A 24,378-nucleotide genomic window follows, 5' to 3' on the forward strand; every position below is an offset into this window, starting at 1 on the left:
AGGACTCAATCTTGCTACCCTCCAGGCTCTAGGCTCTGAGAGGTGTGAACCCACAGAGGACTCTGGGCTCGCCGCCTCAGTTCCTACACACACAGGAGACCTCCAGAGAGAAACCATCACCCTGCATTCTTGTGGGCCCGGAGAGATGTGGGTGGGGAAGGACACACACCCCGCCCTCCAGCACATTTCCTCCACATTACTACCTCCGATCCACACCCCTCCGAATTCTGCAAAGACCTCCAAATGTCTCAGGGCATCGAGTGAGCTGGAAGAACATGAGCCTGCCATAAACACATCCTGTCATCACCCATCGCTAAAACAGAACCGAGACAGACAAGGGGTGGCAAGGGTTTTCTTTTACTGAAGGAGGAAACCAGAGAAAGGATGACTGCTCACAGTGATACCCAGTTACTGGTAGGACCAGAATGACAGGGCCATGACAGTGCATATTACAACCAATCAACTTTGTGCCGCATCCAATATTGCTTTCAATGGCTGGAATCCAGGCATTTGGGGCTAATTTGACAGACTGCAGTGTAACATAACCTCTATCCCTTCTAAAAGGCTGCTGAAAATACAGAGCCCTAAGAGTTTTCTCCCTTGACTCTGCCCTAAGTTTAGCCTCCATCCTGGACACTCCAGTCATCTTCCCTCTGCCTGCCTTAGGTCTCTGCCCCCCAGTACAGCTGGCACAGATCCATTCTCTTCCACCTATCACGTGCCAGCTCAGAAAGAGCCCTCTCAGGCTCCTCAGAGACTACAGAATCCAGCGTTCTGTGCCCAGGTAGGGGCATTCCCCCCCATATAAACTCTCACTATTCCTACTACACAGGCTTCCCAATGGGGTTCCCAGGTGACTCACTGGTGAAGAATCCACCAGCCAAAGCAGGAGACGTAAGAGATGCAGGTTCGATCCCTGGGTTGGAGAAGATCCCCTAGAGAAGGAAAGGGCAACCCTGTCCAGTATTCTTGCCTGGAAAATCCCATGGACAGAGGAGTCTGGCGGGCTACAGTCCATGGGGTCACAAAGAGTCGGACACAACTGAGCGCACACACATACGAGGTTTCCCACCAGTGAGGAATGACCTGCTGGGGAAAGCAAAACGGGTCACTTCCTTCAAGCTTGGTCAGGGTTTCTACTCCCCAAGTTCTAGGGAGAGGTCTAATTACAGGATGCTGGCACCCAGGGAACAAAGCAAACCAATTTTAACACAGTCCCTTAAGTATGCTGTTTTATGACCCAGCTACAGCTTTTATGAGAAGTGGTTAGGTAATGTACATCTAGAACCTCAATAACAACTGCCCTTTGAATGCTTCCTTCCTGCCAGGGACTAAGGACTTTAAATAAATCATCCCATTACTCCTGAGAATATTGCCTCTGAGGAAAAAAAATTATTCCTCCACTTGACAGAGCTGGGAAACAACCGAGCAGGAGCCAAGAGAGAGTGACCAAAGCAGGTTTGCTAGTTCCTTCACCCTTGGCGGGACTGTGAGCCACCCACTCATGGACGACGGCATGACCCTCTTCTGCCAATTTCCACGAGAAAAGCTGGAGGGCTGTGGCCTCCTGGCCCAGGACTGGTGGGAGAATGAATGCCCAACAGTTCTCTCCAGGAAGTCTCTGGAGCGTGTGCGTTCGTAGCTCCAGGGCCCTGAGCTCAGACCAGGGCCGGCTCCAGCCTCAGTGTCTACCCGGGACGGCGTGGTGGTGGGGCACACTGATGTGTGATCCTCACTGGGGGCGTACCATCTGCAGATGCACTGAGCGCACCCTGCCCACCACCCACCAAGAAAACCAGTCAGTTCCTCAGCCGGAAAGCACTCTTAACTGTGAATCTGCTTCAAAAAAAGGGCTAAGAAATCGGAGGAGACTGTGGTGGTGGCCGGTACAGCCTCCCATCACTACCAAGAGTAGCCACTTGATGGCAATCTTAACCTGTTCCCTTGGAATTCTTCCATTGGGGAGACCCCAGGAGGGAGCCGAGTGTGCTGGCTGACCCTGTGGACAGGGCTGGAGAGTGTCCTTGCAGGACCTTCGTCTGCAGCGGTAGGAATGTCCAAGGCTGGATAGAGAAACTAAGCCAACGCTCTCCCGAGTGTTACTCGCCACATCACAGGCTCCTGTGGGGCCTGGCTAGACGTGATCACACAGGCTCTGCAGTCAGACCGACAACTTGGGAAGACGGAAATCTCTCCAGCCCCATGGCACGTTCGCATCGGGCTTTCCATCAACAGACTGAAGTGCGAGGCAGACAGATGGTAACAAACAGGCTAATAAATCAATGGCGAGCGCCTGCCTCTTATCTCCGCACCTTGTCCCCTGAAACCACAGGAAAAAAAGCCAAAAAGGAAAAAAGGAAACTTTCCTTAAAAGGTGCAACACTTGTTGAATAAAGCAGCCTACCACCTTCCTTCTCATTTAAATCATAAAAGAGAAGGAAAAAAAAACAAAGCAAAAAACACTACTTGCATCTTCGGCAGAAAAGGCTCTCCAGAAAAAAAAAAGAAAAGAAACACTGTAAATTGCATTCACTAGACACTTCTATTTTCAGTGGCAGGAAAATTAACATCAAAACATGGGGAGAAAGAGGAAGTATACGGGACTGTTATCAGGAACCAGCCAGCTCTCTCGGCTTGGATGACAACATGGTACCTCCCCCCCAACCCCCAAACACATACTCACTTCGACCTGGCCCTGTGCTTCCTAACTCTTGGCTTCTCGATTTATAAGGAGGGTTCAGGCAGAGAGTGGAGTGTGTGCCAATATTTTCCTCTGAGGAATTCAGAAAGTGCCAGCTGAGAAGCTTCCAGCTCACCCTTTACAACTGCAGCACTTTCCAACCGAGTTGACTGGAAAGGCCCTTTTCAAACAGCCTGGGTTGTCTAAAGTCAGGTCAAGGACTGAGTGAGACGGGGAAAGCCACTAGGGTACAGGCTGGGCAATCTGCAGCTCAGATTCTGCTGGAAACCAGCAGGCCCGCCTGCATGCCAAGACGGAATATTCTGGAATACGTCCCACTGACATGTCACCCACCCAGATGATGTCTGAAGAGGACTCCTCAGCCCTCTAGAAGATAGGAAGCAAGGTGCATTCAGTGAGGCCCTTCACAAACACCCAATCTTTTGGGAAAGGAGGACAGCGTCAGAAACAAACGTTTCCGATGTAGAGACCTTGGGCTGCCTTCACGCATCAGAAGGCAGAGCCCTGGAAAATGGGAAGGAAGCTGCCACTTCAGACACCGCCACAAGCTGGCCTGGAGTCTCAAGCCCAGATGGCGTCCCCTGTCATCAAGACCAGGTGCCAAGCGTGACCAGGATGCCCACCTACCTGCCAAAGGGAGGCGCAGACCTGGTTAAGAAATAACCCAGAAGACAAGGGCAGGGCAGGGCAGCTGGGAAGAGGCCCTGTCCGTGTCCACACGGAGCTGATTTGTTACCTCCAAGGTGTGACTGAGCCAAGTGCACCAGTGACAGGTCAGGGGACGGTGCAGAGAGGGGGGCCCAGGTCCCAGGGCATCCGGCACGAGGAGCCCTAAAAGTTCTCCTTGGCACAAGACAGGGACAGCTTGGCTGACAGGCCAAGCTGACGCTGGTGATGTGTTGCCTGCAGAGGCGGGACTAAGGTTACAGAACAGTCCCTGTTTCCCTCATTGTCCCCAAACCTCCTGAACGAGAGAAGCTAAATCTGAGACTCTGCAGAAGGACCTTAAAGACCATGGAGAAAGCCAGAAGGATATATGAGATTTGGCAGCAGGTGAGATTAAGTAACAAATTCTAAATTAAGGGATTTGTGGCCTGTATGGTAATTTCCCTCAAAGCATATCCAGTTATCACTCTCCTGGCTTTAAATATATGCTGGACAGGACTCTAAACATTTTATGTGGCTCAAGTAATAATAGGTTATTTTCAAAAACCAAGTTAAAAGGTCCTCTAAATCTGGGGAAGATGGGATCTAAGAAATTCACAAGCAAAGCGAAACTGCAAGCGTCCACTGTGGTCGATCTGATAGCAGTTATAAACTGCATACACACACATATCACAGGATTCAAATCATGAAACGTGTAAAGATTTAGAAAACCCACGAGGCCCTTCTCCAAGCAGTAAGAGGTGGGAGCTGTCACCGACTGACAGGAATGGACACAGGAAAACCCCTCGCGCGAGCAGGTGTCCTCTGGCTGAGTGCAGCCCTATCTGGTGACCCTACGGAGCCCTCCTTTCCATACTTGCTGAGAATTTAACATACCTGGAAAGCACTGCCCTAAATTACATTTAGGGCATAACATTCAGACACATAGGATGGATAAATGTCCTACAAATAGGAATCCCCCAACTTCAAATTATCCTATGAGTTTTTTCAAACTCGAGGATAGAAGCGTCCTTTCTAGGCAGTCTCAATTGCCAGTCCCCTCCCCAGCCCTCAGAGCCCACAGAACACCTTGTCTGCCCTCTGTAAGGGCCCCGGCCTCGGAAGGCAGCTCCTGGTGCAGGTGAGCCATGCTTCAACCCCCAGTGAAGTAAAGCACTTGGACCAATCCAAGTGGTCTGACGGGAGCAACCACTCAGTAAAAACATGGTCAAGAATTCCACCCAACTGAGAGGAGCAGTGTCTTCTGAGGTCAAGCAGCCCTCAGAGTTTCCTGACTTGCCAAGAAATTGTTACAGTCTCACAAAGAGAAAAGACGGAGCAGATTACCAAGGAAATTAACTTAATCTAAAATTAAAGAACTGTCCCCATCACAAATCCCTACCAAATACAAGACTGTTACAAAACTAATGTGACTCCCCCCTAAAATCCTACTGAAACCCGAACACCCAATGTGACTACATCTGAAGACTGAGCTTGTAAAGAGGTGACGAAGGTTAAACAAGGTCATATGGGTGGGGCCCTAATCTGATTGGGCTGTGGTGTCCTTATAAAATGGGGAAGAGAAGAAACCAAAGCACTCTCTCTCTCAGCCAGGAAGCAAGGCCTCACCAAGAACTGAAGTGCCTGGAACCCTGAATCTTGGACTTCCAGCCTCCAGAACCTTAAGAATTACAGTTCTGTCTTTTTTACGCCACCCAGTCTGTGGTACTGTCTTCAGGCAGCACCAGATGACTAATACACAGACTTACACCACAGCCACAAGAAAACAGACAGAATCGGCCATCCCACCGTGCTGCTGCTGCATGTTTCTGCATCCTCACGGCCACCAGGCAGGTCATGGGGTCCTCACAAGAAATCTCACTGAAAACACACTGTACTAGCAGAGAAGGAACATGACTTACAGACGCCCCTTTGGCTTGCTTTTGGAGAAAAGCAAGGTCTTGAACGCAAGTTCCAGAATATCTTGAACTATTAACATCAAGGCTGAGTATCCTTAGACTAACAACAGTGACACAAAGGGGGCCGGTGGGGGTGCCACGAGAGAGGCCACACGGAAGGCGGTGAGAAGCAAGCTTCTCAAAGCCCACTTGGTCTGGGCATGCACGGCAGCTCAGACAAAAACTGTGATGCCGGTTTAGGGTGGGGAATCCGACTCCACTAGCGCCACCATGAGATGGTGAGCGTCGGCCGTGAGCCGGTCCGACCATGGGGTCCCTATTCAAGCTCAAAACCTCCAGGAGCTGCTCAATGGACACACGTGTGCCTCTGGCTTTGAGGCACCTTCAAGTCTCCACAGACACTGTCCAGCAGCTGGCACATTCTGGGCAAAGGTCGCAAACTCATATAAAGTCATAAAAGCTTCTAAATACAGAGACGGCCAGGCTGACAAACCACCAATTGCGAACACTCTTTAAAGAAGTAAATGAACTGGAAGGGCCATCCTCTGGGGGGATTGGAAAAGTCCTGGATCAACAGTGGAGCACTAAACACATGGGTGTATGTACATTTGGCAACTCACTGAGCTGCACACTAAGAGAGGCAATTTCACAGTGTAAAGACCACCTCAAATTTATTTATTTTTTTAAAGGTGGGGGCAAGATCTGGATTCAGGAGTCCTGGGTTCAGATCCTGACTTAACCACTTCTCAGCTACATAGCTTTACACATGTTGCTTTCCATATATGAGGCCCACTAAACAAACCCGCAAAGTTATAATAGTAAAACACTGTTATGAGAATTAAAAGCAGTAACTTATTTCCTAAGAAAGCCCAATTTTAAATTAAAATTACCAATCAATGTATCTTGTACCTAGGCAAGCATTCAACAACTGTGGTTCAGAAAGAAAGGGTAAAGGGGTGACCCAATTCCAAGAATTATGATGATGAGACTTATAAACACATGACAATTATGAATAACTCTGCGTTGTGGTAACAAGAAACGACACGGCTTGTGATCTGGGGCGAGGGGCTTAGAGGTCAAGGTCCATGCCATTTCAAAAATGAAGTCTGGAGAACCCTGAACAGAGAGGAGCATGTCCACAATGGGACTGAGGGGTGACGGGCAGGGGGCGGGGACACAGCCAGTGTGTAGGTGAGCACTCGCTCTACAGAGCACCCAGGAGTTGTGCACACAGCAGCCATCAACACGGATGAAGATTTTCCCTTCTGGAACTCACCACCTACTACAGGGAGAGAGCTTGTAATAAACAAACAATGCAATGCCAGGCAGGGAGAGAGTCGACGCAGAAAAAACATTACAAGGTCGGGAGCTAAAGGGCAACAGGCAAAGGCACAATTTTTGTATGGCGCTTGAAGAATCTCCAGTACCAAGACCCTGACCCTCAAAGTACTTACAGTCACACAGGTATTCTAAATAGAAGCATCAGCAAGCACACAATTCCGGGGCAAGAGTACACTGCTAAACGCAGCAGGAAGGTTAGACTAGGTGAGACGGGGGTGAGGGAGAGACAGGCACGCAGGACCAGAGAGATGCTGGAGGACCACATCCGGCGTCCAGGGTAAGGATGTCTGCCTTCCACACTGAGAGATGGGGGCACAACGTGGGACATGGCACATGCCGATTCCTGCTTACAAAGAACTGGCTGCTGCCTAGAGAGAGGAAAAGGCAGAAGAGCTTCATAAAGACAGCTTTAGGGGTCTCAGCCCAAACCAGAGGTGTGTACCAGTAGCAGTGGCACAAAGTCAATTGCAGAAGATACTGTGAGCTTAGGATGAACGGGGTTGTGAAATCTGGAGGAAAGGAGAGAGAGAGAAGTACCAGAGAACTCCAAGCTTTTGATCAAAGCAACCAGAAGAATGGAATGTGCATTCACTGACTAGCAAGGCAGGAGCACGTAAGAGTGAACGGATACAGAGCTGGCTTGGTGCACCCCAAGCGCACGAGACCCACCCACGAAACAAAGTCTGGGAGGTGAACAGGCAACTAGGGTTCAGGCGAGACGCGTCATGTCAAACACGGCCAAGTGGGCGGCTACGTCACACTGACTGGTAACTGGATTTGGGCATCAGCCTTGGTAAGTGACCCGACTCTAAGGGTTCAAAAGAGAACGGGCAGGGAGAGAATATTAACGTGAATATAAGTAACAGAGGGAAAGAGACTTGGAACACTTTCTTTGGAGGAATTCTATAAAGTAATGAAAGAACACAAATGAACAGAACGAAGGAGATAAGATTATCTGAGGGCTTATTTTTAATGGGAGACACTATTAATGCAACATGCTCTGTCTATGGATGGGAATGATCTAGTAAAGAAGTAAATAAAGGACAAAGAAATGAGGAATACTGTCCAGAGTGCTGTCCTTGGGGCGATGAGAAAAGGGGACTCTGGTGCGCAGATGGAGGCGCTGACCAGACAGATTCTTAGTGGGAGGAAGAGCCTTAAAGAACATCCCAGATGGGAACAGCAGGTTCCCATCCTCTGGCCTTCAACACATCTCAAAGGTGTCTGCTCTAAGGACAGGGACAGGCAGGAAAGCACGGCGGGACTCTCTCAAACTCAGACATCACATGCTTGTGCCCCCGAGGTGACACCTGTGAGCTGTGCTCCTCCTCCTACCAGCGGGTCCAAGCCAAGAGGCCTGGGAGGTAATGGGAGCGAGCACGGAGCTTGCAGAACTGCCAGAGGCGGCAGACCTCATGCACTAGTGCCGGGAAACAGGAGCGGACGCAGTGACCCCCACAGGCACTGCCCTCATGCACTAGGGCCGGGAAACAGGAGCAGACGCAGCGACCTCCACAGCACTGCCCTCCTTCCCTCTCCGTGAAATCCTCGCACACGGCCCTGCCGACTGGGAAGCCTGGTGTCTCGCCATCATTTAAAATGGATTTCTGGTTCCGATCAGTCTTCGGCATCATTCATTCCTTCCAGTTAAGCTCACCAGCAAGGTTCAAAATTCCTCCTCTGTAAAATGAGGCGGCTGACCTCTATACCTCCAGAAGTCCCTTCCAGCTCTCACCGCCCCTAACTGCAGCCAGGCAGGCTCGCCACTGCCTTGGGGCCAGAGCAGGGCAAGCAGGCCAGCCACTACAACCTGCCACGTGCCCTGCTGAACTGACATCACTCTTCCTGGCCGGTCCTCTCCACCCTGTCCCGCCCCGCAGCCCTTGCAGCCCTCGGTTTCAAGGTTTGTCAGAATGCAACTTCTTTACGGAAGCTTTTCCCGGAAGCTCAACACTGGGTCTTTTACATCACCTGCCTCCCTGCTAGCCTGACACCAAATTGGTCACATGCACCTCTGATTTTTTAAAGCATTTTGTTGTATTTTGCTGTGCTTCACTGACACCAAGTCTCAGACATTTTTCTGTTAGAAAGCACCTCACAATTATGATGGCTTACACTTATAACTAGAAGCATTTTTTCCTTTCTTTCATAAAATAATTATGCATCACTCAATGACATCTTAGATGAGATAAAATAAGCTATTCTGACTCCTCCTTCAGTTCCACTTTATTACTTACAATACCTCCTACATACTAAGAACCCTATCAAGTGTTGATCAGATGGGAGCGCTATCCAGAAATATCCCATCTGCATTACTCAGGGTCACGAACAAACTGACGACAGAACACCTACGAGAAAGAAATCACGCCTTCTCAACTGTCCCATTTTCCAAGACAGATGCAGCTTTGTTTTTAAACAAAGAATAAATGTAGGCTGTTTTCAAGACGTTTATCTGCCCTCACCGCAAGCAGCTCTCGTTTCCAAGGAGGGCCGTCAGGGGACCCAGGTGAGAAAAGTCTCAGACACTGGACTGTTAAGAGAAAGTTTAACTCACTGCCCAAGAGCACTGCTGCCCACAGAAGTTCATCTGGAAAAGCAGAAGGATCTGTGTAGTCCAACTGTGGTTTTTCCAGTAGTCATGTACGGATGTGAGTTGGACCATAAAGAAAGCTGAGTGCTGAAGAATTGATGCTTTCAAACTGTGGTGCTGGAGAAGACTCTTGAGAATCCCTTGACAAAAAGGAGATCAAACCAGTCAATCATAAAGGAAATCAACCCTGAATATTCATTGGAAGCACTGATGCTGAAGCTAAGGCTCCAACCCTTTGGTCACCTGATGCGAAGAAATGACTCATTTGAAAAGACCCTGGTGCTGGGAAATACTGAGGGCAGGAAGAGAAGGGGGAAGACTGAGGATGAGATGGATGGAATCATCAACTCGATGGACATCAACCTGAACATGAATGGGCAAACTCCAGGAGACAGTGAAGGACAGGGAAGCCCAGCGTGCTGCAGTCCGTGGGGTCACCAAGAGCCAGACATGATTTAGTGACTGAACAACAAAAACCACCACCACCAGGGAGGGAAAAATTGTTTTTCCTGTTGAAACAGGGACTATCTTGAGAAGTGCAAGATCGGAGAGCTTCAGGACAGGGGAAGGTAGACGTGCAACCATGGCATTTATTTCAAATGTGCCCAACAAGAAACTTTCATTCATCGGACAAGGTGCCCTGGCTTTGATTTTAACTCAAGTCATTTTCTCATCTCATCCTGTAAACTGAATTTGCAGGAGCTGTGCCCATGTTTCATTCCATGGACATCAGTAAACTCAGATTTTTAAGAGAGTCTAATGAAAACTCTACTCTTGTAAAAAAGACGTAAGGGCGGTGTGGCTATAGACGGGTCCCTATCCGCCCCTCTACCTGTGGTCCTCGGCTACAAATGGGCGGCTGTCGCGAGCAAGGCCAACGCCCCATCTCCCCACATCCTCGACATGCCTGGCAGCCCTCTGCCAGTTGGCTGGTTCAACAACAATATTAATGTTACAAATCTGTATCCCTAGGTGAAGATTATTACACAAAGTAATAATGAATGTATCTGTGTGTAGGAGGGTGACTAGTCAGGAGGAATGCAGTTTTTTTATTTAATTTCCACTGACTATCAATTCAATAACGAGTGCTAATAAAGCCCAGAACCACCCTCATGTGAATAAATACTTGAACTGCCCCCTCTTCTGACTTCGCCTTGCTCATGAAAGGCTTCACAGTATCTCCTTTGAAAGAAACTGCTATTTGAAAAAAAGTACTCCTACGATTTCATATTTTTGGAATCCTATCTTTACAGGAGGTCTCAAAATGACTTCTATTTATGTCAGTGGTGATTATAAGCAGGGGAGCTCAATGCAGAAAGCCAGGGTTTAAATCCTGGCTCTGTCTCAAACTAGTCGGGGAAGCAAACTGCTGATCACCCTAAGGTAGTTCTCTCTACTTCTATAAAATGGTGAGTTCTGAAGATTAAATGAGCAAAACACAGGTAAAGTGATAAAACAATAAACAACTGGCAAAGAGCAAGAATGCAATACAAGTTCCGGCTATCACAACTACTGTCGGCTTCTAAGAAAAAAGACCCAGTTTCCCTTAAATCTAGTCAAGATGCTTTAGCTGGCCAGAGGGTTTGCTGGATTTCAGATGAAATTTATAGAAAGTACATGAAATTCAAAGACAAGTAATAGCTCCCCTCCCTGATTGTGTAAATTATGTGTACTCATTACGTGTGTAGCATGTTATTATTTAAATGTCCCTAATTTCAGCCCCAGAGGGCCAAGGGCCCTCAAAGAGTGGCCGAGGCCTAGGCCGAGGCCTCTGCCAGGCTCTCTGAAGCTTTTGTCAATTTATGACTGCCGGGAAAAGTGGCACCATCTCCAGCACAGAGGACACAGAGGGCTCGCATCCAGCAGAAATCTGAGTGCTGCCTCCCCAGCAGCCTGGCTACAGCCAACAAGCTGTCACCTCGGGTGCAATTCCTACACAGACAACCCACCGGGCTGTCCCAGACTCACATGCACCACCTCCAGGAAGACCAAAAAAAAAATTCATCCCTTGTCACTTTATAGACTACAAAAGCAAAACTGATGGCAAACACAGATTTTATGACATAAAATCTTAGATAGAAGTGATGCTTCTGAACTGTGGTGCCGGAGAAGACTCTTGAGAATCCCCTGGATGGCAAGGAGATCAAACCAGTCAATCCTAAAGGAAATCAGCCCTGAATATTCATTGGAAGGATTAATGCTAAAGCTCCAATAATTTGGCCACCTGATGCGAAGAACTGACTCATTGGAAAAGACCCTGATGCTGGGAAAGACTGAGGGTGAGAGGAGAAGGGGACGACAGAGGATGAGATGGTTGGATGGCATCATTCATTGACTCGACGGACATGAGTTTGAGTAAACTTCGGGAGTTGGTGATGAACAAAGAAGCCTGGCGTGCTGCAGTCCATGGGGTTGCAGACAGTCAGACACAACTGAGCGACTGAACTGAACTACTGTCTTACGTCTGCTCAGCTTACTGTTCTACTAAACCTGCCGAAGTGGGACAGCTGAGCTCAGTCACCCAGACAAGCCGCCGTGTGTACCCTCTAAGCAGACAACAGTGCCCCCACGTTCCTCACACGAGAGGCCAGGCAGGGGGCTGCTTGTTTATCATCCTAGCATGCCCATGATTTCACGGAAGTGATGTCAATTCGTTTCCCAATTAGATAAAAATTATGTCAAGCCCATTCTGTGAACTCTAATCGTTTTAAAATTGTATTTTCCCAGGAAACTCTGGCAAGACCAGTAATTCTGAAACATCTTTGTTTAAATACAGGGGTAAAACAAAACACCATCTTTCTCATACCACTGTTGCAAGGATAAGGTGTCATTTTCTTCCATTCTGGGTTCAAAAATCAGTACTGGGTTCAAAGTTACGTGGCTTGAGCTGTAATTGCAATTCTGCTACTGCATTATAAGGAACCGTGCGCCATCAGTGAGTCATGACCACAGAAAATTCTCAAACAGCCCCCACAAGAACGTCTTCTTGCCCTTACAAATGCCACGGGTCTCAGAAGTGGACCCCACTACCCATGACCCCCATGCCATGAAGCACGAGAAAGGGAGCACAGGGGACCAGAAGCTCCCCCCACCATCCCCCCGAAACGGGGTGCAGGTACCTGCCGTCCCCTCTGTCCCATCCTGTTTCCCATCACACTTCCCAGCGAGGGCTCCGGACTAGATTGCTTCAAACTCTACCACCAGATAACCTTCTGTCACAGCTAACACTAAACTAATGCAGTTATTTCAGCTTTTGAAAGGGAATCTTGAGAAGATGGGAAACAATAAAAAGTAGTTAAAAGAAAAATGAAAAAGCATGACTACTGAGACCACTCTTCCCCCCAACCATGACCCCCAACTTCACCCGCCCACAATGAGTAATCCCAGAGAGCGCTTGCTGCGAGGCGCAGTGAGGCCCAGCTCCAGACAAGGTCACTGCACTGCACACGAATGCTGATTACACAGCACCCACTGAAGGGCATGGCAGCCCACCCCAGTGCTCCTTCTGGAGACCCATGGACAGAGGAGCCTGGCAGGTACAGGTAACAGTCCTTGGGTCGCAAAGACTCGGACACTACTGAGCGACACAGAAGCACACGTGTATACACGTTCAGAGATAACACTGCTTACAATCCTTATTACTCCCAGAGAGTCTTGGAGGCTGCCTGCTACTTCGGCTTTCTCTGAATCACACCCCTTAGGAAGAGCACCCTGAGACTCTGGGACCTACACAGAAGGACTGATTCCCATGGTAACAAGTCTAGTTTCCATGCTTTCTGTTATGTACACACATGCATGCAAAGTCACTTCAGTCCTGTCCAACTCTGTGCAACCCTATGGCTCCTCTGTCCATGGGATTTCCCAGGCAAGAATAGTGGAGTGGGTTGCTGTGTCCTTCTCCAGGTTATCTTCCCGACCCAGGGATCGAACCGGCGTCTTTTATATCCCCTGCGTTGGCAGGCAGGTTCTTTACAACTAGCGCCACCTGGGATGCTGATGCTTTCCAACAGCCCCTAAATAAGAAAGCACATTTGTTTAACATGCTAACTGCCTTTAAAGAAAAGGCTTCTTGAAACATACACAGGTTCTAAAACAGGGCAATGTGTTTACTTAGAACTGCTATCGAAACAGAGTAAGAGGAACAGCAAAAATGTGGCCCTGGAACACAGCCTGCACACACAGCAACACGAACCAGAAAAGGGCCGCTCACAGCAACTTCACAGCAGAGAGACAGAAGCCTCGGTGTCTGAGCGTTTAAAAGAAAAAGAAAGAAAACAGATAAGTCAGTCTTTATCAGAGTGAAAGGCAACAGAATTAAAGTATTTTCAATGTTCCCAATAGAGACGCATAGGCCAGCTTTTCTTAAAATTCCTTCCTCACTGTCGTCAAGCCCTGACTACGCCGATGAGAACAAGAGCTACGACTGGCCAACTAGCCGGCAGGGCTAGTCTCTTCCTGAATGCCTTATTGCAGTTTTTGTTCTTTCACCCTAATTTCACCACTAGTCCATCCCAGACACCTGGCTACCTTTCTGTACTAACAGCTGATTTCTTCCCAGTTAGTCTGATTTTTATTTATTAAAAAACTCCAAGAGCACCAAAGCATCAGCACTCCCGAGGAGCAGGGTGAGGGCACGCCTCGTCCCAGCGGTGAAACCCAACACCACAGTGCCGTCGCTCTTCCCCGACCCCAGATCCAATAAAATGCCACCCCAACTCCCTCTCCTCAAAACTTAGAGCACAACAGTATGTGTTCAGTGTCAAACAATGACAGCAAGACTGACCCCAAGCGCTCTTTAAAATGATGTGGGGATTTACTCTATTCCAGAAGTCAAGCAATGAGTGGGCTTCCTCCACTGGAGGAGATCCAGGACAAAACAGGGGTCTGAGCAGTACACTGTGGCAACAGAGCGCTCACATTGTTTTGATTACGACACATGCAGGATTCAAAAAGGGCCTTTCCCATCACCCTGGCTTGGCCTTCAGTCACACAATACCAGGAGCGGTGACAGAATACAAGTGGGAGGCATTCAGGAAGGCCACCTCAGGAAACCCTGCCATCGCCTTACGGAAAGAGAGTGCCAACAGGTCTTGTCTGGGAAGCACTGGTTCCAACGAGACGCTCCCAGACAACTCACCTCACAGCTAAGCAGGATGGAAAAAACTCCACGGCCTAAAGTCAACCTGTCACTCAGCAGCCTGGCAAGCTGCCAGGTTCCATGTGCCATGATTTTACTACTCCACCATTACAGCGAAGACGCAAAAAGAATAATAGGTTCTCCTCTTCCTCATCTCCTTACTTCAAACAAATACAAGCAGAACATGGTCAATTCACTCATGTTTAAGAAATTAACAAGAGAGGCCATGGAATGCTGCTACCACAGCCACAACCCTCGAGATAAAATATAAACAGTAACCAAATGCTTGTTCCGAAATGGTCTTCACTGGCTGATGCCATCTGAGTCACACTAACCCTGTTAAAAAGAGACATCAGACTCAGGGGCAAGTTTCCCTCCAGGCTTCAGAGATCCACTTGATAACCACCCAGGAGGAGGAACACCGGATGCACGCAACTCTGCCTGTGTTGTCTGCCTGCCGCCACGCAGGCCACCGGCCCGGGCCTTGGGAGGCTCCGAGCCAGAGAAACAGCGCGACGGGCAGCAAGCACACAGATTCACGCTGCTTCCTCTGTAAACAGCAGCCACATTTCAGCAAGATCATCCAAGCCTGCTTCTGCTCTCCTGCTTGGATAGAAAGACAGGTGCTCCCAGAAAAACCTGTATATCCAGCTCTACACACAGCCCAGCAAACAGCAGAAACCAGATCGCAGCCCTGGTCTTGTCTACAGGGCACAGACTAACGAAGGCACCTTGCCAATTATGTTATGCAGCATATAAAGGAGCAGAAAAATGAATCCATAAACCCAACCAGGGTAACTGCCGTTAGGGGCCCAGCCTGAGAAGCACAAGCCGCCGCGAGCAAGCACATCCATTTCAGAAACAAGGCCGGGCCCAGAACGGCATCCAACCCAGCAGAACCGGCAACTCACCGTTCACGGCCTTCAGGCTCCCAGGAATGCCTTCCCCGTGCTGTCTCTTCTGGGCGTTCTTGAACTCCTTCAGAGACAAATAAAGGACTTTACGTACCACCCTTTCTTCTGACCACGGAATCCCATCACTGTCATCCTGGGGAAAGAAGGAAGAACGGGGAGAGGAGCATTACTTCAAAGAAAGCAAGCAAATGTTCAAGACTCAGAATAAACTTAAAAAAAAAAAAAAAATCCCAAGCAAGTATTACATGACTGAGACCCGGTTCCGGAGGTGAGAACTACATCCAGTAGAGAGAGGGCGCTGGTCCATCCTGGAGGGCCACCCCTCAGGCTGTAACGGGACTGGAGGAGCATCTCCCTTCACACGCCCCGTGCCCAAACCCTGTCATTAACTGGTAATACTGAAGTTTTATAATCTTGGCAAAGTTTAGAAAAGAGCGTTACAGCAGCCACAACAGGAAGGGTAACGCATCACTGTACTGGAGCTCTTTAAAGTGAGCAATTGCAGAGCGCAGGCACCTCACAAACACGCGCCCCACTCTTTGGGAAATGCTGCTGTTGGGAGTGGGTGCTGCTTTCAGGGAATTTACCATTCAGTCAGAAGAAATGAAACTGGATCTGCACTGGCCTTTTAAGGGAATAAAACACACACACACACACACACACACACAAAAGTGAGAGGGAAAGAGACCACTGCAGAAAAAGGGCAATGGATCTTGGTGGAATAGCAAATGGGGTGGCAGGGGGTGGTTTTTCAAAGAAGAATACAGACAGTAACAGGTCTCGAAGGTCTCATTTAAGAGTGCTGCCCCAGTCTGTTGTATCAGATCCAGTGTAAGCGCTTGAGAGAGCAGTGACCAAGACGGGGGGCGGGCTGGGAGGACGGGGGAACCAAGAACCAGCAGCCCACCCAGGGACCATTCCAGCAATTCCAAGAGCAAAGATAGAGTGCAGACTAGTGGGAGAGGGCAGGACCGGGGCCCAGTCAGGACGGAGCGGCTGCAGATGGCTGATACGGTGCGCCAACTGAGCTAACTCTTTTAGGGAACTAGCAAGAAGACTCTCAAGGTTTAAAGAGCTGCTTCCCACAGCCTGAGACCCTCACAGGTTCTCTCCTGTGGATATCTGCCTACAGTGGACATCTGATCTCCTGTGGACATCTGCTGATTTGAGTAGTCCTTATAGTCACACACCTACTTCAAGACTTCATTTTTCTAAGAGTTCAATTAAGAGATAGAAGGATTATGGGCTTCTGGGTACTTGGGGCCTTAAGCAAGTAAGTAAAACATTAACACCCCAGTGACTTCAGGAGATGGGGACGGACAGGGAAGCCTGGCATGCTGCAGTCCGTGGGGCTGCAAAGCATCAGAAACGACGGAGCAACCGAACAACAGCAACGCGGGGTTCTGGTTCTTCAGGTTCCTTTTGTTCAAACAGGAGGCAAATATGTCAGGGTCGGGCTGGTGCTGCCGCACGCCACACCCTACAGAGCTGGTTTTCACTCCCTGCCACTGCCGGTCACTAAAGCCTCCTCCCGCGGAGATAAGGGAGGTAGATTATCCAAGATATTCTCCAGCTCGTAAATTCCTAAACTCTGCATAAACACACACTGCATGTTAGAAATCCAACCGCACAGTCTCTAAGCCCCACATAACGGAAGCTGTGCTCCTGTTAATCTTCCAGGATTTCCTAGAATGACAGTGATTCTCCATCTTCTTTAAGAAGGGGAAGAGAAGGCCTGGGAGCAAAGAGCCAGGATTTCCACCTTTCCTGGGGTGCCCTTTGTGCCTCACACCTGCTGAGACTTCCATTACCTCCAGGAAAAGAAGACACACCCTCTCCCCCCAGTGACTCTCCTGAAAGCACCAAGGTATCTACAGACCAGGGTGGTGCTCAAGTTCACACATGAAGACTGCAAGTGGCCAGCAGACGCTGCCTCCACACGACAGGAGGAGCGCACGCAGCTTCTCAACCACCACTCTGCAAGTCACCAGAGGCTGGCCAACTACATGGTTGAAAACCAGGAAAACCAAGTGCTCCGACCAGACCCCACTTGAAGAGCCCAAGGAACCAACCTGCCAAAAAGGCCAATGATTCAGCTACACAAGAGGTGAAAAGCACAATGAATTCACTCTTGGCAGCAAACAAGTCCCCTGAGTGTGCGTGAACGTGCCTCTAGCATACTGGTTTCAACTGAGTGACAGTCTCAGCCTTGGGAAGAGTCCCTGCTCATGGGCTGAAGTCCACCTTCCAGGACACAGTGAAGGCTGCCAGACAGAATGGTCTTCACCACCCCAGGTTCCTAGCCTCAGCAATTAGGTCTCCACCACAAACCAGGCCGTGATTACAAACGATTATGTCCTACATACACACAGTTTATGAACTGTAAAGCCCCAAAAATAGCTTTCAATGTAAAATTCCTATGACGATTTACTGCTTCCTCTTCAGACTACAGTCTTCATTCTGACTTCAGGCCTTCCAAAAAGAGAATTAAACACCCTGAAGACTGATGTCTAATTAAAACAGACAGACCTTTTGAGATGAAAACTTCTGCAAAGGAAGACACATTTAACGCTCACTTATTAACAGCAGCAGCTCCGTGACACCTACCTGGATAGTGTGTTAGTTGTTCAGTCGTGTCCAACTTTCTACAGCCCCATGGACTTGTAAGCCTGCCAGGCTCCTTTGTCCATGGGATTCTCCAGGCAAGAATACTGGAGTTTGGGTGCCATTCCCTTCTCCAAGGGATCTTCCCAACCCAGGGATCAAACCTGGGTCTCCTGCATTGCAGGCAGATTCTTTACTTTCTGAGCCACCAGGGAAGCCCAGTAAGATGCTTATAAATAAAGGAGAAAGAAACCTACAACTCAGAATACAGGGTTTCAAGTTCTAGACATTAAAAATAAAAAAGACACACACACACACGAGTTCTTTTATAATCTAGAGTGCTGGTCAAGACTTGCCACCTCCCTCAATGTTGATGCAAGACACAAACCTAACAGGTAAGAAGTCGACTCTGCTCTGTTTCCAAAAGCTCAGCAGGCTAAGTAATGATTTAGAAATTAGAAATCAAACTGCCGTTCATAGCTGCAGAGTCGAGATGAACCCCCACATTCAGTGCACACCCCTCTCTAGTGGGAGGCTGGCAAGGTGGGCCAGCAGCCAGCCACAAGGCACATAGGGCCCTGCAAGCTGGGTGTCGTGGGAAGCTGGGAAGAAGAAGGTATTTCAGGGGCCTAACACTTGTCTTCTCATAGTTCTGACCAGTCCAAGTTCTACTGAGTGCTCTAGAACATAGCCTAGGCCTAACTCTCTCATTAGAAGTCAAGAACTCCAAAGGCAAATCCCACCCCCGCCCCAAGAGCTTCCAGGACCTTTTAAGTCCAACCCTTCCGTTTTCTTTTCCCCTTTTCAGTAGCTGTCTTATTTAACCAGCCATAGAGTCATTTCTCCTGCTCCTCACAGTGTTATCCCAGCACCTGTGACTGGGCGAGCTCAGGACGCTGACAACTGGACCGCCTCAGCATCCTGCCTCCCAACTTACCCACACACACTCGGCCTGTCAGTGCCGAATTTCCAGGATGGGTTAAGTGAAGGGCCTGAAATCACTCCAGTTTCCTTGACTGAAAACACACTATCCCTGTAAAAAGGGCCCCACAGTGACGACTCCACCAGGGCCGGGCAACACCTTGCATTCTCAGTGGTAAGCTTGTCATCGACCTAACACCCGCACACCACCCCTCTGCCACCAGCGAGCTCCCTGTGAAGACAGCGCCCATCTCCAAGTCCACGTGGCCTTACAGAGCCCAAGTCCGCTGCCCCACAGTCCCTTCACCTCAGTTAAACGCTACCCAGATTGTTCACAGAACAGCCCTCTGAGTTCTCTGTTCCTCTCCCTGCCACCCATCTCTGTGGGCTCCTTCTCCTCTGTGTCTCCCAGGAGCCCCTCATTCTATCTCCTTCCACCTCTCTATTCACTTATTCAGACCCAAATGACTATCATCAAATCAACTGAAAAGCCAATGGTGCCTCAGTGTTCAAAATACTCACGATCCCCTGTTGACCTTCGTGGGCCTAGAGGCTCTCCCGCTTCTCAGAGGGAATCGCCCGGGATCTGCACTGCAGCGCTGAGAGCAGAGAGCAAGCCCTTCTCCACGAAAGCAAGCTTCCTACACCACGCCCAGCCCCGGTCTGTTTGCTTTACTGGTCAGCTTAATAAAGGCAGATACAGGAGGAGTCACACCACTGATCCAGCGTCCAGCAGTCTCATTCGGATGCAAATTCAGCTGCCCAGAGTGTGTGGCCAGTTCTGGTGAGCAGCATTAATGATTTAAAAACAGCTCCTGTCATTTGGGGTTTCCATGGTAAAACCTCTAGGTTAACAGACCATCTAAATCTTAAGAATCAACTCCCAGATGACACACCACCCGTCCTCATTCCTACCCCATGATCTCTTACTGATTTCTTCCAAGCCCCCCCAAAATGCTCTGCAAACACTGAAATTAAAAAAAAAAAAAACAACTAGATCTGCTGGCAGATGGAGGGGGGGGCAGTCATCACATAGATCTGCTTTGATACTGACTTCAAAAAATCACTTTCTTTGGCAAATGGAAGACTAAGTAATAAGATCTTTGAAAGTACAAGTGACAGGGCTTTGTTTTCATTTGCAAAACATCTACCATTCTTTGAAAAAAGTTTTAAAATGGCAAGGGCTCAGGCATTAAAGTTGAATGTATCTCGTCATAATCTTTTCATTGAAAGGAAAAATGACAGCATAACCTCTAGCTGCTCCAAGCTTTGTAACAGACATGTAAGAAAAGGGGGCACAGAAAGTAAGCGCGTGAAGACACCACACACCGGGCGGCAGACGGCACCGCCGAAGGCTCTGCAAAGCCCACAGCCCAGCCTGGAGACCCAGCAGTGCTCCGACCACCGCCAGTGCCTCAACCACTCGGCAGCCTGCAGAAACGCGGCTCATTTTAAGACCCCCTGGCGATGACCGTGCATGTGAAAGTTTCAGAAGCCCTGCTGTACAGACGAGCCCCACGCTGCCCATTTCACGTCACTTTCTACCTTCCGTCGGAAAACAAGCAAAGATGAAGATGAGATGAAACCCTAGATGAATGCTTCTAACAACCATCTAACTGTTGCCATTTCTACTGTCAGAAATAAGAAGTCTATATTAATATACTGAGAAATCTTTCCTTTGACTTCTTTTAACTGAGCGAAAAACAAGTGACCAAATAGCAAGAATGAAATCAACAAAAAAGTTAAGACACTGAGAAGTGGTTAGTTCCTTGAATCAGTGTGACATGATCTCTCAAGCTCTCATTCCCTGATTACCCAAGTTGGGACAACTTCCCTTTAAAGGTGACACAGAATTAAACACAAATGTGAATAATATCCCAGAAGAGGACCAGCATATGCAATAAGATCATTTCTATTTCTCTGCATCATCTGAAAGTTGGCATACATTTCAGCAGCCACATCACCCAGTAGGATCTCATTAAGCTTGCAGTTAACCATATCCTCCCAAGGACTATTTGTTGGGTGAACGGGTGTACCCCCCCATTCAGTTCAGTTCAGTCGCTCAGTCGTGTCTGACTCTTTGCAACCCCACGAATTGCAGCACACCAGGCCTCCCTGTCCATCACCAACTCCTGGAGTTCACTCAGACTTAAGTCCATCGAGTTGGTGATGCCATCCAGCCATCTCATCCTCTGTCGTCCCCTTCTCCTCCTGCCCCCAATCCCTCCCAGCATCAGTCTTTTCCAATGAGTCAACTCTTCACATGAGGTGGCCAACGTATTGGAGTTTCAGCTTCAGCATCATTCCTTCCAAAGAACACCCAGGGCCACAAAACACAAAGGAAGGCCCCAAACCGACAAAACTCACGGCTCCCAGTTGCAAATTATTTTTCTATGATTTTTCTCCCAACCTCTAAGGTCAAAAACCAAAACCAACACAGGAAGACATATAAGAACATGAGATGCTTTCTTCCTTAGCCAGGTTTATGAAGAAGATACATGATCTGTTGGGTTGCAGACTGCCACGTCTCCTACAAACTCAGCCTCATGGAGAAGGGCTGGGGCTGCGGACATGGGCATGCATGACTATTTTAAATGTACTAGAGTGCCTACCCCAACTTCCACTGATGATGTAAATTCTTATCAATGTCAGTTTCAATAAAGCCCCCAAAGGGCCTTAATATAAAATGAATTTGCTAACAATTCAAATTTTCTCTCCATGGCCCTCGCTTCAAAACCCTGGACTACTGAATTAACATGTTCTAACTGCACCAATAGTTCTTCTAATTGACTGTCTCAAAACTGATCAAGTTGTTGATACAGAAAAGCCATGTCGTCCACTCAGCCACAGGCTGGGGCAGAGTCTTCCAACCCTCTTCCAAGCACTCAAACACTGGAGTGCATGCAAGCAATAGGGGTTTCCAAGTCAGTCAGTCCTGGTCGGTTTCCGGTGCCAGGTTCTATGGAAGCCCATTTCTGATCAATTTAAACACAGACACACACACACATTTTCTAACAATTACAACTATATAAAAATGAAACCAGTCCCCATGGAAGAGAGTTAACTTCCCACTACTTGTGGGCAAACTAAATTAAGAGCCTCATCCATTATGAGTGACCAAGTAATTCATCATCGCAGCCACGGGCACTGTTAATACGGTTGACGGAACAACTGGTAGAAACTGGGGCAAAGGTCAACCAGGGACTAGGTTCCTTCCAGCAAAGGTCTTCACTACCCTGCAGATTATTTTTAACATCACCACCACAGAAAATAAAACCAGTATCCAAGACACATAAGTTTTACGTTGAAGTCCAGAACCTCCCACCAACATTTCAAATGTCAATTGGCTTGGGGGGATTGGAGGGCTGAGACATGTGCACACACTACCATGTTCCACAGGAAACACTTCTGCTTCCATGGCGAGAGAGCAGCCAGTCAAATGCTCCCGTCAGAGCTTCTGGCAAGTAAACCAAGCAGATAGGGGCATGCAGGATGCATGCATGTTCACAGGCAGAAAGCCCTACTCCTGGCATGACATCCCTTCATTAAAACTGACACAGGAGTTAAGACAATTAAGTGGATTACAGCAGCCACCGGATGAGTTACCAACACCACCACGTGCATATATTCCATCTCCATTCATTTTGCAAAGGGTCTGAGCGAGGAGCAATTCGTGACTTTCCACCTCCTTTAAAAAAGAAAGAAAGAAAGAAAGAAAAGTGATGCCCAGCTTCAGTGCTCAGTTCCACGCTGCGTTGGAGTAACCGGAAATGTCACATGGGGGGTGGGGGACAGGGGACTGATGACTGAAAAGATATTACCAATAACAAAACTGTGGAAGACTGGCTCCAGGAGGGAGGTGGAAAGAAAATTCACAGCCCTTTCCTCCTTCCAGGGAAGAATGTCTGGAAACCTCTACATAAATGCCTTTTATTTTCAAGAGCCCAGGTTTTGCATATACCTGCTGTTAAATCACCCTACTTAATGCAATTTGTTGCTGTCTGAAATATCAGCCTCTTCCATCAACAGTTTGAGAGAACAATGAAAGCATCCAAAATAATAACAGTAATAATTTGTTAGGGATGTTGATTCTTGGCACTGATTCCACACAAACAAGGATTTAAAGAGCCAGAGAGAGAGAGAATATTAAAAGAGAAAGAGGTTAAAACTGTTTCTTCTGCTTTTAACAAAATATTTTCTCCACTGGAAATCAACTCAATGTCTCAAATCAACTCAATCTTCATTTTTAATTTCATAAAATGGTTCATCTGTCAATCTCAAAGAGAAATGGGGGAACATTCACACCTGGAAATCTGAAGCCACTGACTTACTGAACTGGAGAATGACGCTCCTTTGGTTTTAAATTAAAAGCACTTCAAGCAGCAATTTTCCTCCAAAAGACAAGCTTCCAGGGATAAAGTAAACGGACTGAAAATGCTTATGCAAGGAGAGTTTTACTTCTTCCAAACTCCCATTAAATAATGTGTACTTATCTTTGATTACCGCCTATTTAAAAAAAATAAAATAAAAAGCTACAGCCGAAATTGGATTAAGAACTTCTGCTGAAAACGATTTATTGCATAACACAACTCTGACAGCCTGAATCTCCGGCCACCAACTGAGCCTTTATAAAAATCTGCTGGGCAGCTGCCAAGTCAGCTTTTTTGCATCTGAGCATGTCAGACCCCGCCGTTGCCAAGGCAGCGGCAGCCCACGTTCACGGTTAAGCGGTGCAGGCAGGGGCCAGCGGTGAGGGCCACGCCACTCAGCGTCCACCCCTTCAACTCCTGGTCTGACAGTCTGCTGTCCCAACATAATCAAAAAGGACTCGCGGTCCCAAGGGCACTATCTACAAGAAACTGGCAGAAATAGGACTGGCGATCTCCCTTCGGTGGAGGAAATAGGGGAGAAATTAAGTCAAATTACAAATAAATACTTGACATGGGTCTTGGAAAGAGAAACCAGAATGAGGGACGATTCTGTGTCAGCAATGCCAACGAGCAACTCCCAACAGCCTCATCTGGGAATAAATCATTAACAACTAGGTTCCCAAGGGCATTCTGACTGATTGGGATCTTTTCATCCTTACAGCCTTTTTATGTTAATAAGAATATCCCCAAACCCCCCAAATGGCATATTCTAAGCTGCACTATCCGACAGCGTAGTCACCAGCCACATGTGGGTATTTACGACTGACTTAATTAAAATTAAAAATTAAGTTCCTTAAGTTGTACTGGACACATTTCAAGAACTCATCAGCCATGTGCTTCTCAAAATGGACACCCCGGCTAAAGAATGTTTTCATCCCTCCTGTTCTAGATCGGCACTGATAATGAATTGGACGGAGTTTTTCAATTGGCTGTGTTCCTTGCTAACTCATTTCATTATGGCCCTAAGACTCTTCAAAACAGGTACAAGAAAATTCTGGAACATGAGAATACCCTGCACAAGAAAATCAGAGTCTAAAGTAGATAAGAACTGACATTTACCCATATAACTCTCAGGAAGTGGTTCCAACTTGTTCTGCCACATCTTACCTTTCAAATTTGCAGGGAATGTACATGAAATTCAGAGGATGAAATACAAGATTCTTCAGTCTACGAGGA

General features: G+C 48.0%; 1 protein-coding gene across 3 annotated transcripts in view; it reads right to left on the reverse strand.

Annotated features, from left to right (window-relative positions):
• The window catches only part of JARID2 (jumonji and AT-rich interaction domain containing 2), a 230,158-nt gene that overhangs the window by 108,623 nt on the left and 97,157 nt on the right, over positions 1-24,378 (reverse strand). For all 3 annotated transcript variants that reach the window (XM_027524236.1, XM_027524238.1, XM_027524235.1), the window contains one exon: positions 15,245-15,380. In XM_027524236.1, coding sequence (XP_027380037.1) covers positions 15,245-15,380 — 136 coding nt within the window. The remainder of the gene's footprint in view (positions 1-15,244; positions 15,381-24,378) is intronic.

Source organism: Bos indicus x Bos taurus, chromosome 23, assembly GCF_003369695.1.
Source record: "Bos indicus x Bos taurus breed Angus x Brahman F1 hybrid chromosome 23, Bos_hybrid_MaternalHap_v2.0, whole genome shotgun sequence".
NCBI classification, from domain to species: domain Eukaryota; kingdom Metazoa; phylum Chordata; class Mammalia; order Artiodactyla; family Bovidae; genus Bos; species Bos indicus x Bos taurus.